This window comes from Gymnoscopelus braueri (genome assembly GCF_963280865.1).
Source record: "Gymnoscopelus braueri genome assembly, chromosome: 3".
In the NCBI taxonomy this organism is placed as follows: domain Eukaryota; kingdom Metazoa; phylum Chordata; class Actinopteri; order Myctophiformes; family Myctophidae; genus Gymnoscopelus; species Gymnoscopelus braueri.
Window position 1 is genome coordinate 24071284 of NC_137612.1, and position 15441 is coordinate 24086724.

At 42.9% G+C, this 15441-nt stretch overlaps 1 protein-coding gene across 1 annotated transcript in view; it reads right to left on the minus strand.

The window, feature by feature from the left end:
- Positions 1-341: 341 nt before the first annotated feature.
- LOC308082818 (plexin-A2-like) overlaps positions 342-15441 on the minus strand; it is a gene marked incomplete at both ends in the record, with an annotated part of 102600 nt that continues 87500 nt past the window's right edge. The window contains 8 exons of the mRNA XM_080424843.1: positions 342-437; positions 1444-1594; positions 1973-2185; positions 3158-3327; positions 8292-8491; positions 10228-10324; positions 13247-13350; positions 14181-14340. Coding sequence (XP_080280969.1) covers positions 342-437; positions 1444-1594; positions 1973-2185; positions 3158-3327; positions 8292-8491; positions 10228-10324; positions 13247-13350; positions 14181-14340 — 1191 coding nt within the window. The remainder of the gene's footprint in view (positions 438-1443; positions 1595-1972; positions 2186-3157; positions 3328-8291; positions 8492-10227; positions 10325-13246; positions 13351-14180; positions 14341-15441) is intronic.

Genomic DNA, 15441 nt, shown 5'->3' on the forward strand with positions numbered 1-15441 from the left:
GAGAGTGTATAACGTGGGACAGCGGTGGCCTAAAGGTTAGAGGAGCGTGCTTGTTGCCAGAAAGGTTCCCGGTTCAATTCTCAGGACCGGCAAAAGGAACAATCTGGGTGAGGAAGAGAATGGCCACCACTCCCCCCTCCCCCCCAACACCGCTGAAGTGCCCTTGAGCAAGGCACTGAACCCCCCCCCCAAACGCTCCAGCGGAGCTGCTCAGAGGCCAACAGAATGGAGACTGTGGTTGTACTGGTCAGCTCCCAGGTTTTAATGTGTGTGTGTGTGTGTGTGCGTGCGTGTGTGTGCGTGTGTGTGTGTGTAAATAAAGACTGAATGAATAGAGTGTCTCAGCTCTCTGCAGAGATAGCTGCGATGACCTGCTCCACCTTGTAGGCCAGCTTCTGCTTCCGGGCCTGTTCATCCTGCTCCAGGGCTTCTGTGATCTAATACACACACACACACACACACACACACACACACGCACACGCACACGCGCATCAGCACAGATGCTGCAGTGCCAAAGGCATTGATGCATGGCCTTGAAGTGCCCTATAAACGTCAATGTTACATTCAAATTATAGTGATACTGCAATACATATAAATGAATGTTTGTTCTCTGGGGTCGACATTGTTTGAGATTAGTTTCAGTTTGAGTTTTTCTTTGAATCCCCTACAGACAGTTGTACCCGGCTGTGGTTATACATAATGGATTCTTAATCGACCTGTACCTGCCTCAATAACATTTACATAAATAAAAACAATAGCAAACAGACACACATCGCAAATGCAATTGCAAAGCTTGACTTTCGGTAAACAGAATACTCACTATGCCAATAATACATGGACAGCAATAGCTGAATGGCTAGGAGAGGCCGTCTGGGAACCATTAGGTTTGTGCTGTGCATGGTCTATGTGTTGATGTGGTTGGATTATAAATGAAGCTTTATAGCACTGGTTCACAGTCATGGGTCAAAATGGACCCTTACTGGTCTGTAACTCTGAGAGTAAGATTAATACTGTGGATTTTACAGTGTAAATTGGGGTCCTAGAGATTTAAAAAAAAAATGGTATCCATGGCCTAATGCATATTGTCGCTATCGGGTGGAACCGCTGCATCTCCAGAACTGTTACTTTGCAGGAAACGTAAAAAAAAAAAGAACCTGTGTTCCAATCGAGCCAATGTAGTTAATATTTAGTCATAAGTTCTTGTTAATACTTTTAATTGGTTGAATATTTATAAAACGCACAGACAAATTTAAGTGAGCTTGTAGATCGGCTATTTTCACAACGTTTGCGCAGCACTCTTGTACGATGAAGTAGGATATTAATTTATGGAAAAACACAAGAAGTTGAAATATGGAGATACAAGTTTTCTGCTCGACAACAACTACATCAAACTGAGGGTCTTTGAACTTCAAGAGGGACAGAATCACTGCTTTCTAGTCTCACCTCTTGGCTGTACTTGCTGACGTAGGCATAGATCTCGTGGAGGGCACTGAGTACGTTGAACTCGTTGGAGTGAAGGCGGGCCTGCTCTGCCAGATAGGCATTCATGTCCTGATCGCTGATGGCAGGCAAGCGGTTGATGTCAGCGTAGTACCTAGAGGGAGACACACGTCACATGGTCAGTGTCCAGGCCAGGGAGCTGTGCGTGTGCGTGTGTGTGTGTGTGTGTGTGTTCTGGACCTCACACAATTTTGTTTTTTAATGTACTATATCAGCACTTATTTTCGAGGCAAATTCTATACCCTACGGAAAATATGTAAAATGTTCACGCATTGCATTGCTACTTCAGCTCTGAATACAAGTGTGCCTTTTTGTCTTGTCCATTGGATAGGCACAACATTTTTGAAAGCCACTGGTTTATAATGACATTGCACAATGGTACTTTTACACTAACGCGGAGGCGCGCGCGCACACACACACACACACACACGCGCACACGCACACACACACACACGCCTGCTCTCTCACATACCTCTCCACCCAGCTTTTGTAGTGTGGTATGTCCTTAGCGTAGAGTAACTTGGTGGAAGGCGAGTCCTTGCCCAGACGGTGTTCTGATGTTGAACAGGAGTCCATGAAGGTCTGAGCCACCACAGACAGACAGGCGTCTGTTATGCTGCTTTTATGGATGTCAAACACAAACTGTGGATTCTTGATCACGTTCACCCAGAAGCGCAGTGGCAAGCTAAGGTGAAACGAGAGAGAGAGAGAGAGAGAGAGAGAGAGAGAGAGAGAGAGAGAGAGAGAGAGAGAGAGAGAGAGAGAGAGAGAGAGAGAGAGAGAGAGAGAGAGAGAGAGAGAGAGAGAGAGAGAGAGAGAGAGAGAGAGAGAGAGAGAGAGAGAGAGGGGGGGAGAGAGAAAGAGGGAGATTTGACAGTTCAAGATTTATTCAAATATTGCTCTTCCCATGAAATAATGTGACCAGGTGAATTGTGGTTATACAGTTTATCGCCCCTCCCAAATACATAGTAATCTACTGTCACCCTAACCCTTAACCAAACCATACTGTACAAACAGTGCCAAACCTGAACTCAAATTAACTGATTATGTCATGTTCTGGATGAATACAGATATCTGATTGGCTGGCATTAAGACTGTTTGTACCACAACACCAAAGAATAAAAGACTAAACTGCACAAGTCAGCCGTAGTATACAGTAAGTGGGATATAAATGGGTCTGCAGTTCAAATGCCCAACGTGAAGCAGAGGGCCGTAGCATCCGCCTGTAGTGCAGTTATTTTCTCATAACTGAGAACCTTTTCACGTCAAGGGCCCCCAAATCAGTGTAATTGGCCACGGACGCCCATCTGAAAATATTTTGTGCCAGTGACCCCATACAAGATTTGTGTTGTTCAAATGTTTTCAAGACTTTTGGAAAATAGCTGATCTACAAGTAGATTGGCTATTTTCAAACGAAACAAAGCCAATTAGTGTTGAAGTGCTTAAACTAATGTTAAATATTTTTGCTGGGGACCCCCAGGGAAGCCCCTCAAGGACCCATGGGGGTCCCCGGATGCCCCTTTGAGAACCACTGACATAAACCACACCAAACCCATGCCTATTCACATAACCACCTCTAAGCTGTGCAATGCATCATGGGTACTGTTATGCAAACCGATCCATCCTTGTGCTACCTCTCTGCACCCCGCTCGCTCACCAGTTGCTCTTCCAGGTGTGGCGAACATCCATGTCATGGATGCCATGCTTGTCAGCCTGCTCGTCCAGGAAGTCAAACATGTATTTGATGGCGAGAGGCAGTGCGGTGCCCCGACACACCGTGCTGAACAGCGTCTCAAAGAGGTCGTCCACAAACTTCTGTAGTGTGCCCTGCAGAAAACAAAACAAAAGTTTATAGATTAATCTGGTACGAATTATGGTTTAAGGTTTATCAAAGACCCAATCTAAAATACCAGAAACTACAACATTTTTCGCACAAGTAGGCCCGTCCCAATTATTACATATTCGCCTGATTGCAATAATTTGAGGTAATTGCAATTATTTCCCATAATTGTCATCGGTTAACCCATTAAGACCTGGAACGCATTTGTGTCACTTTAGATTTCTTTGGCTATTCAAAAATAGCAGATCTACAAGCTCATAGCGCCGCGCTATGAGCTTGTAGATCTGCTATTTTTGAAAAATCTTGAAAACATTTTTGTTTTTTTACTGTTAGGATTTAGAAAACATTTTTAAGAATCGCCTCAGGTCTTAATGGGTTAAAATAACCGATGTTTTATTTTATTTATACAGGTAAAATCCCATTGAGATCAGAAATCTATTTTTTTTTACGAGGGAGCCCTGTTCAGGACATGCAGCTGGACAAGTTGCATTGATTGATTGATTGATTGAAATTTTTATTAGGCAAAAGAATGTAAAACAACACAGTTACATTTATAATGCTTTTGTCTAAAAGGTCCGGCCAAAAAAGTCCTTGCGGACTTGTTTCCGTTGGGGTCCTTGAGTTAATTTCATAGACATATATAGTAGCAACCAAACAGTTCAAAAATCAACATGAAAATACAGATAATACAGAAAAAGTACCACTATGTACAAAAAAAAGCATTTAAAAATATATGTACAAAAAGAAAGGGGGGGGGGAGCATGGAAAAATTAAAAATTATATACAAAAAAAAGCATGAGGAAATACAAAATATGTACAAAAAGAGGAGGGGGGGGGGTCGTCTGTCTACAGGGAAACTGGTACTAGCTCCTCTTTCGGCCTCCAGAAAGATGGGTTTTTAGGGCTGTTTTGAATGAGCCCAGCGAACTGCATTTTTTGAGGGATGGGGTTAGACTATTCCATTCCTTGGTGGCTGTGCTATAGAAGGAGAATTTGCCCATGTTTGTTTTATGGGTGGGTGGTACCAGATTGTTGTTTACGCTCCCTCTAGTTTCGTGGCTGTGGGTGTCACTAACTTTTTCGAGGTATTTATACAGATATGCGGGTATAGGGGGCATATCGGGCAAATCTGCATTTACAATTTTGAAGACCAGACCCATTTTTAGTTGTTTAACCCTGTCTTCCACCCTGAGCCAGCCTAGGCTGGCAAAGTGAATGGGAGAGAGGTGGGTCATGGGCCCCAGTCCGAGAAGTAGTCGGATCAGTTTGTTTTGGGAGGTTTGAAGCTTAGTCTGCAGTGACACTGAGGTGTTGGAGTACCAAGAGGAGCTAGCATAGTCAAAAAGGGGCTGAATCAGGGCCCCTGAGAGGGTCCTGAGGGCCTGAGGGTTGACAAAAGAGGAAACTCTGCCCATAAATCTGGTTCTCTGGTTTACTCCTTTGACCACCTTTGTTGCCATGCTTTCACCTGACAGGTATTTGTCCAGAATACATCCCAAATAGGTAATCTCTTCTTTGCTAGTGATGATTGTGTCATCGACTTTGACCTTGAAGTCATTTACCTTCATTTTACTGAGGGAATGTTTGGTCCCAAATAGGATGGATTCAGTTTTCCCAAGGTGTAGAGACAGTTTGTTATCGGTAAGCCAGGTACGGATTTTTGAGAGTTCAGAGCTGAGAGCTTCCTCAACTTGCAACTTGTCCTCACCCGAGATCAGGAGTGCCGAGTCATCAGCGAACAGGAACAGTTTGCAGTTACAGGCAGCATTCATGTCGTTAATGTATAGAAGGAACAGTAACGGCCCTAGAATGCTGCCTTGAGGAACCCCGCAGCTCACCGGGAGGGATGAGGACATGGTTCCGTTGATGTCAACCACTTGTTCTCTACCCTCCAAGTAAGATCTCATCCAATTTAGTGATGTGCAATCAAAACCAATCGCCCTCAGCTTATCAAGTAGAATTGCGTGGTTTACAGTGTCAAACGCCTTTTGGAGGTCCAGCATGACCATGCCACAGTATTTGCCCGAGTCTACCTCACGTTTGATGTAGTCGGTCAAATATAGTAGGCATGTGTCAGTGGAGTGGGATGTTCTGAAGCCTGATTGGAATTCAAACAACAGTTTACGCTCGCTGAGGTAGCTGTTGATTTGTTCTTGGATTGATCGCTCTATAACCTTTGAGATGGAACAAAGGATGGAAACAGGCCTATAGTTGCCAGGATCTAGTTTGCTTCCTTTTTTAAATAGAGGGATTACTCTTGCCAACTTGAATTCTTGTGGGACGTGACACTGACTGATGGATAAGTTTGTAATGTGGGCTACTATGGGAGCAATGGAGACCGCTGCGTCTCTGAGGAATCTGGTGGGGATGTTGTCAAGGCCGGTGGCCTTGTTTGGCTGTAGGGCGAGGAGTTTGTTTGCATGTGATTGTTTACACAACGTAAACAATCACATACACAACGTAAACAACTTAAAAACATTAAGTCAAGTGCAAACAGAGTCATAAGGCAGGAGAAATACGTTTCACACCATTTAGGTATGGGAAGCAAGTGCACTGTCCAATGGCGTCTGCCATCAGGTCGAACAGTACACTTTTAAAAGTGAGATCAAGTCCTTAAGCTTCAGATCAGTCTGCAAGTGATTCCAGGCTGCAGGAGCAGCGCACATGAAGGCTTGTTTACCGAGTTCAGTTCGAGCTTTGGGAACAGTGAAGTAGCAGGGAGTCGCTTGAACGTAGGCTGTACTGGTTTTGTGTTTAATGTACCCACAAAGGTACAGTAAGAGCAAAGGAGTGAGCCTGCGTGAGGCAAAAGAAGACCACCCAACTCTGGCATACAGGGTACAATTCTGGGTGAGAAACCTGCCGCCAGTGACAAACCTTAGATCACTGTGATATACCGTATCTAGCCAGTGCAAGCATTTGGCAGTGGCATGCATGAAGATCAGATTACCGTAATCCAGAAGTGGAAGGAAGGTATAGCTTCCACCTGGTTTTTCTTGGCGACAAAGGAAAAGCTGGATTTATTTCTATAGAAAAATCCTAGCTTCAGTTTCTTGACCAGGTTTTCAAAATGACATCCAAATGTTAAGTTGTCATCAATTAAAAATACCTAGGTACTTGTCCTGTGAGACTACTTCAATCTGATTGTCCTGTAAGGTTACAATCTCAGAAGGGGAAGCCGCTGCCTTCTTAGAATTGGGGAGCGACATCAGTTTAGCCTTTGTGGTATTCAGCACACGTCTCAAGCTGTATGCCATGACCAGTAGAGAATTGTTTTCTGCCGGTGAAGCGCTGTTCAAAATTCTGTTGTTGGAATACTTCAAATAACTGTGGGACTTGTGAATTGGACATCTTTTCTATCTTTTGGCGTCTCATAACATAACACAATGTGGTGAAAATAACTAAAAGAGAAGATCGGAACGGAACAGAGGCTAACAAGACAGAACTAAGAGGCCAAAACCACATTGAATGGAATAGAAAAGAACAACAATAGAACATTCAGGTACCAAGTTGAGGGATCACACATCTCACCGGCCCTTGTCTCTCTCCATTGGCTCCCAGTGAAGCGTAGAGTGACATTTAAGATACTCATGTTTGTCTTCAAAGCCCTGAATGATCTTGCCCCTGTCTATTACCGTGGATTTCTTGGACCCATGTTCCAGCTCTATAGGTCACGCAGAGCTGAAATGTATTTGAGGACTCCACGGTCCAACACAGTAAGGATGCCTCGCCTTTGTGGAGTTGGCACCAAACTTGTGGAACAAACTCCCCTTGAGCATCTCTGCTTCCACCTTTTAAAAGCACAATAAAGACCCATTTACTACAAGTACTATAACCACCTTCCTCTTCCTTTTCAGAGTAATCCTTATCCTTTCTTCTACACTAATAGAAAGAAGGAGTCTGTGCTGGAAAACTGGTGATTTAATAACAAAAATAGATCATCCGTAGTAACAACACAATATCACTTGCTCGCTTGTAGCACGACCGCTTTCCCTCTACACCAGAACAGAAGTAAACAACAGAACAATCCCATAATACTCTTTGCCGGCGCACTCAGCCCGCCAACCACTTAAAGGAACATACCCCTATTTATATAGCATAGGGTTACAGTCAAGTGTTGATTTTGACAACACATTTTGATTTAGTTTTAGTCATAGTCTTTTGAATAAAATTCCATTTAGTTTTAGTCATATTTTAGTCACCTGTAATGTTTTAGTATTTGTCTAGTTTTAGTCGACAAAATATCATAAGAATAGTCGACTAAATCTACAGTTGATTTAGTCGACTAAAAAGTATTTTGGCGGTGCCTTGATGGCGTCGTAATGGCTGATTACACTTGGTTGCATGCTGAAAATAGCCGATCTACAAGCTCACAACTCGTCGCAGCGCGACGCGTTGTGAGCTTGTAGATCTGCTATTTTCAGAGCGCAACACCCGAGCGCAACCAAACATAAAATAACTTGTCTTTTAGTTCTACTGGATCTCTTCTCCACTAGTCCCTCCCTAACATTTTTACTCTAGTTTTTATTTGTTGACGAAATTGTCAATATATTTAGTCTTAGTTTTAGTCAGTGAAAAAAGGTAGTCGACGAACATTTTTCGTCATAGTTTTAGTCAACAAAATCAACACTGGTTACAGTACTACTACTACAACTACTATTACTACTACAATACTAATGTAGAGGACTTCTAGGTTCCCTTCTTGTTGTTTGTGTGAGTTGTAAAATTGTGCTCGTTTAGTCCTACTCCCTCTCTTGCTGCAAACTGACTCACAGACTGTTTTCCTTTTCTTTTTTTTAATGTTGTCCTAATTAGTTGTTTGTTTTCATTGTGACTCTTTTCTCTTTCCTCGGGCAGCGCCCCCAGGCCAGTCTAATAGCTGGATAGGGGTGCTTTAGAAATACAGAACCTATGAATCGAATCTATTAACAGAACTAAACTAACGGTGTACCTTAGTGGCCAGTAGCCTGGTCAGATAGATCTCGGACACCATCTTGCTGCCACGCTCGCCCTCCTTCTGGTCGCCGTGGTCGTGGTTCTTGACCAGGTGCCACACCTTGACCCCGCTCTCCAGGTCAGGGGTCAGCATGGGCACGCGGGAGTGAGGGCTGTCTGGGCTGGTGGGGGTGGAGCGGAAGTGCACGTCCACACCTATTAATGTAGAGAGGATGAAGAGTTCTGTTGCTTAAAGGGATAGTTCACCCCCCAAAATGACTTTTTTCATTAGTTATCCCATGGATACTTGAATATTCTTTCGTTTTTGTCGCATTCCTAAAAGCCTTTATTTATTTTTTATTTTTTTAAATTTGATGACCGGCAGCGGTTCCGGTAGGAGACACAAAGAGTCTCCTTTGTGTCTCCTACCGGAACTGCTGCCTACCCGATCCACTGGTCATCAAATTATTGGCTTAGGAATTAGAGCTGGGATCGGGCAGATTTTTTCAGCCCAAATACGACCCGTTACCGACAGCTTTGTGTCCGACCCGAATCTAGCCCGACCATTAATTATTAATATCCGTCCGAACCGGGGCCCGTAACCGACGCTTTTTTTCACTCGCATTTTTTTCTCTCTTTTTCTTTGAGGAACGCTCTTTAAGGGCTCTTTCTTTGGTGTTTCGCCCAGGCGGACATTATTTTTCTACACTTTACGTTTCGGTCGGGTATCCCAGCTCTATTAGGAATGCGACAAAAACTAAAAAATATCCATGAGTCTCCATAGGGTGACTAATCGATAGGGGAAAAAAACTGCCGATTTACAACGTGTGAGCTTGTAGAGCTGTTATAATTCAGCTATTTTCAAAGCTGTAAAATGTTAAGTCCTCTCAAGTATAGTAATGCAAACATGTGTGTGTGGCTGTGTGCGGGGTGGTGTTGGTGGGGGGGGGTTATAACCTGAACAATTTAATATCTTTATGGAGGTCTTATTGTCCTTATACAGCAGGACGCCTGTGATTTGCGGCCATTCTGTAAGCTCAGGCTGTTGGTGAGCATGTCATTTACAGGTACGGATTTATTTACAGTGTGATGACTTTCTCTCCACACAGAAGGAAGCAGGCCAATAGACTTCCTTCTGTGTGTAAATATACAGCGGGCAGACATACTCTAGTAGAAAACAGTCTGAGGTCTGTGTAGTATCGTGTGTATTATGATTTTAGATGGAGCCGGTGCTGTTTAGTTTTTTTGTATGTCTTTTTGGGGCATTTTGAATGCCACAAACCAAATGCCATTCACCTTCATCGTATTAGGGTGACGGGCAGTTAGCTCTATGACAGAACTTTCCAAACCTAGGCAAAACCCACCAACGCTATCTATCTGTATACATACAGTAGCACTCCTGATGAGAGTAAATGTTTTTTAGTTTTTTTTGTATTTTGGGTGAAATTCCCCTTTGTGAATACTATTAAAGGAACACATTTTCAACCTTCTCTTCGTATAATTGGACCTCACTAATGCTCATTATGAGATGGAACAATTTCCGTGTACTCGTTCTGCGTCTCAGAGGTGGGCTGTGGACAGTTAAAAAACCTGACTAGTGACTACCAATGACATCATCGGTGGAGCTTATGCAAACTCCAGCTTTTCTCTTCCTGGAAATTAGCACGCTGAAATAGAAGCCATTGTTCGTGCAACAATAAATAAGATACAAAGTTCGAAATGTTGTTTAAAATGACCACAGATGATGTCATTAGTAGGCATATTTTCAAACAATCCAGTCTGCCTGTGAGCCACATATGGAGAAAAGGCATGAAAGAATTCAGGCATAATGTTGAGTCCTTTTTTAATATGGTTTTATTTATTATGCTGCCTTTCTTAGCAATGGATCCCAAGTTACATTCATGAATGGCACACAGCATTGAGTTGCCTCTGAAGCATTACTGAGTACTGACCATATCTGCTGATGCTGCGTGGAAAGCTGGCAGAGGAGGGGATGTTGAAAGAGGACATCTGTTTGGGCACCAGAGCCACCACACAGCGCTCAGACACCTGGTGGGCACAAGCAAAGCATTTCTATGAACTTATTGTAATCATACTACAAATTGTTCCTGTTGAAACAGAATTGTGTAACTCCCAAAAACATAACATTCTCAGGCATTAAAAAAAAAAGCAAAACAGCTTTAATTCAAACTGACAGCCATGCGTTTCTGAAAATCAATAGGATGTTTTGAATGTGTTCCAAGGAAGCCATTAGGGTCATGATACTTGCCCAAAGCTACAAATGAAGTATTGCATACTCCCTCAAACTACATGAAAACTAACTGAAGATTGCAAAGACCTTCTGTGATAGTAACTAAAGACTGCAGCACCCAGGCCTTGGAGTAGCCTCCACTAACAGAGGAATAAACCATACTTATCCATCTAATTATAATGTAGTCACCTTAAAGGGGAATTCCACTCATTTTCAACATTGAATGTCTTTAATACACCTTAGAACTGCTGTGTGGAAATAAGAAAATGTTGCCTTCTATGTTGTTGAACTGGAGAATTGATTGAGGTCATGTGATCAGTGACATACGCAGGGTGTACTTTTGGCTGAGGGGGCGGAGCCAAAAGTACACCCTGCGTATGTCACTGATTATTATTATTTACATTATTCCAAGCTTATTCCTAGACCCAGTAAAGTCTCATTTTGCCTTGCAATGGAAATGTGTCATGACGAATCGATAGCCTGGAGCATGATCAAAACTAATTTTACTGCACATACACACCAAGAACAAAATGGGTTTACATTTTGTTCTTGGTTGAATTAGATGTGTGAGTATTGTGAAAGAAATGTAAAAGCAGGAGCTCCGTGTTAGCCCAGAGTCCCAGTCTTAAGTGTAGGGCTGTGCTGTATATAAAAAATATATATATATCGACGAACCGCTTAAGGGGTAATTTATATACGGCGCACAACGATTTTGTGCAAGAATTGTGAAAATAGCTGATCAACATACTATTTTCACAATTTTCAATTTTTGTTTTGTTTTGTTTAGTTTTTACATTTTTGAAACTTTTCACCTATAATGATGACATGCCCAAAATAGGGATCAATTACTAATCGATTATTTTATTAAATTGTCGACTATCAGTAATTGTTCATAATGGATTAAATCAATGTACTGTGCTAGTGCTGTGCTATGCTGTGCTTCTCTGCTGCTCTGCAGCGTGGCACAAATAACAGGAGGCCCTCAGCATGAGCAGAATAATTCAGGTGCCCTATGTGTCACAGATGAAACTAATACAATTCCCAGCTCAGCGGCAGAACAAACACTTCAGCGCCTCCCAGGGAGATTAAACACGACGAGGTCAAAACCTAATATATGTCTGTACAGTATATGAAACGCTGGCGGGCTTTTAAATGAGTGCATTCCATAGACAGTAAAAAATAAGTGCATTCGTGAAGTGCCTGTAAGAAGCACTTGCTCTCTCTGTCTTTCTGTCTCTCCCACACACACACACACACACACACACACACACACACACACACACACACACACACACACACACACACACACACACACACACACACACACACACACACACCCCCACACACACACACACACACACACACACTTCTATCTTCCTGTCTTCCTGTCTCTCGGGTGCGTGCTGTCTGGAGGACATACGTAATTAGGAATTAGGAAGACTAGGACGATACCTGCACCACCTCAGACAGCTGAGGAAATTCAAAGTCTCACAGAAGATCCTGAAATCCTTCTGCTACTACTCAAAGCATTGTGAGGGGGGGGGGGATATCACTGTTTGGTAATAGCTCCTCTTGGGACCAGCGAGCCCTATAGCAGAGGGTAGTGCACCCGGCCGAGCTCCACCATGGGAACCTATTCCCTCCCCTCCATGCAGGAGTCATACTCTAGTAGGTGCTTGAGCGGAGCTTGAAGGATTATGAAGGACCACCATGATTCAGGCAATGAACTGTTTGTGCTGCTGCGGTCAGGCAAACACCTGCGGCACAAAGCCGAGAGCCACATGCACAGAGAGACTCAGAAAGAGTTGTTTTTCAGAGCCCTGAGCAAATGTCTTTAACCTTTATATACCTGCTCACTAAGAGAGTACACAGTGTATTCTTTTGGGACAAGCTTTGTACAATGTCTTTGTACAAATTGTACCTTTTGGATAGTATCTAGCTCAGACTTGTCATAGTTCACCACATGATTTTGACTGCTATTTGCAATGTGCATACTTTAATTACTAACTTATTATTCAGCCTTCTGCTGCAGGAATGTGTTCTGTATATCTTCAGTGGCTAATTTATTCATATATTAGGAGATATCTTGTGTGCAAAGCTGATATTTTGGCCTGAGGAAGACACTAGCCTCTAGAGCAAAGGTAAGGAGGTCACTCAAATGCAAGTTTTCAAGGCAATCCGGCCAATAGATTTGGAGACATCTTGTGTGCAAGTGCACATTTTGGCCTAATGGCGGTGCTACAGGAAAGGCCACATGGGGTCACCCAAAATCAGTAGGGTTCATGAAGGCGCAGAGCACATTGCATGGCAATTCAACCAGTAGTTTTTAACCACTTTAACCCCTGTAGTCTTAGAGAACTGGACTTGAGGTACAATTGTACTTTGACCACTTTTTATGTCTACAGTACACCAAATCTCTTCGCCAAAAATTGCTGATCTACAAGCTCACAATGCATCGCGATGCATTGTGAGCTTGTAGATCTGCTATTTTTGCCTAATGTTCCACCCCAGAAAGAATATGGACGCTGGGCTGGGGTTCAAAGTGGTTAAGATAATCATGATGGAACTGTTGGATCAATGGACAACCGTCAACCAACCAACCTGACGAACAAGGCTAAAAGTTCGAAACAAATTCTAGTACAGTAGTAGGCTATAGGTGTTACTGTGCAGCGTTTCTTTTGTTTTGTTCTGTAAGCTGAGTAGTGAGTACTGAAGCAGACCTGGTAGTGCATGAGTGTGTTGAGTCTCTTCCAGTCACACTCGATCTTGGTGGTGATGTCCTCATCCTGCAGAACCACCCGTGCTGTCCTCCCCTGCCGCCACTCTGCACACAAACAACACAAACCACATGGTTTGATTCAGTGTTGAATGCATACAGTATGTGTATACACAAACCACATTGTTTGCTACAGATCCTCATGCTCATAGCGCGTTGCATTGCGACATGTTATGTGTATAAATCAGGCTTTCATCGTGCCACATGATCATCAGTATATCGCATGCCCTCTTCTCCAAAGCATTTCCATTAAATTGTAAACATTACAACTGTAAACTGGCGTAAATTTTAGCCACTTAAACACTCTACAGTATACTTAGTAAACTTGGCTGACGTCTGCTCTGTTCATGGTCTGCTCTTTTTTCCCCTCTACATCAAATCTCTTTGATGAATGTTCCCCCCAGAATAGGGATCCTAAGGTGCAAGTGGTTAAGTTACCTAAAGAACGCTAGGAGGTGATATACGTACAGATTTTGGTGAGTGTAAATATGGCTACAGTCAGCGATGGCTCTAGGATGTAGGGCTGCAACTATTTAATTGTCTTCTTAGCGATTATTCTATCGGTTACTTTTTAGATTCATCGATAGAATAATCAAGAAGCGTGTTTTTTTCTGTTTGGTTTATTTTTTATCAGCTAATCGATTAGCCACTCAAGCGTTTTATTGTACTCCAGATCTACAAGCTCACAACGCATCACATTCCAGGGGATCCCCGCAGGATGGTTCCAGGGGGTCCCCAGCTAAATCAGGAACAGTTTAAACACTTGAGCCCTATTTTAGTATATGGCTATTGGAAAATAGCAGAACCTATGATCCTAGACATGAAAATGTTTGATAAGCAACTGTATTATGGCATGCTGGGGGAGCAGTGTGTCTCACCTAGGTCCATGTCTGTGGCCCGGGGCCGCTGGGAACAGGGCATGTTCTTATACACAGCATCTAGGATCTTCTCCTTCACCTGGGTGATGGTGTCACAGTTCAGAACCTTGACAGGGATCTCAGGGCTGTTCTCATTGTCTGGGTTCACACAGCTCAGTGTCTGGAGAGACAAGGGGCAAGAGTTGTGAAAGAAGGCAGAAGGGAGTGAGAGAGAAAGAGGGGAAAAGGAGGGTGGGAGAGGGAGGGAAGGACAGAGATGAAGACATGGTGTAAAACTGTGCTTCTCAACCTTCTTTTGAGCTCTGGACCACTAGGATATTTTAAATAATCCTCAAGGACCACCCCACCTCCCCGCAACAATATAGCTGTACACAGTATATTTAAGAAAGCATAATACAGTCATTTCTATTTTTGTAAAAATGTGTTAATATTTAACATTAATGAGCTTAATGCCGGATTTATACTGTACTTAGTTGCACCTTGGTGTCGCACACTGAAATTAGCCAATGTTCAGTACAAGCTCACAACGCGTCACATGGCGAAACGTTGTGATCTTGTAGATTGCCTATTTTTGGTGAGCGACACCGGCACACAACAAAGTATATTAAGCCTATAACAGTCATTATTTCATTTCTTTTTTACCACACTATGCCAAACATTGTCATATATTTGGTGGACTGGAAATATTAGTTAAACATATTTTGATAACATATTTTTTAACAGAGGTGCAAATATTTCTATATATTTTTTCTAACAATTAAAAAACATTTTCCAATGGACCGCCTGCGATCATGCCATGGACCCCTAGCGGTCCGTGGACCACTGGTTGACAAACAGTGGAGTAAAAGAGGAACCGAGACAGTGGGAGAGAGGGAGAGGGAGGAAGAGGCTGCAAGCTCCAAATATCCTCACTACCTCGAGGAGCTTGGGCCAGAAATGCAATTTCACACGTCCAGGATCGGGGTTGTGCTGTTGCTGTAGCAGGCAGCATTAGATGAGTAATGAGACACACACTCTCAGACATGGGGATCAGGAGATGTGTCATTCTGCAGTAGTGGAAAGTAACTAGATTCTATACTCCCTCCTGTTGTGACTGACTTGTCTTGTTGTCCTATAGTCTAGGCTTCTTTGTCTTGTCCTACGTCTTTCTCTTTTCTCTTTATTCAAGTACCGTACTTAACAATTGTCAGGTACTTTTACTTTACTTGAGTATTTCAAATTTGTTATACTTTTATACTATATTCTGATGCCAGTACTTTTG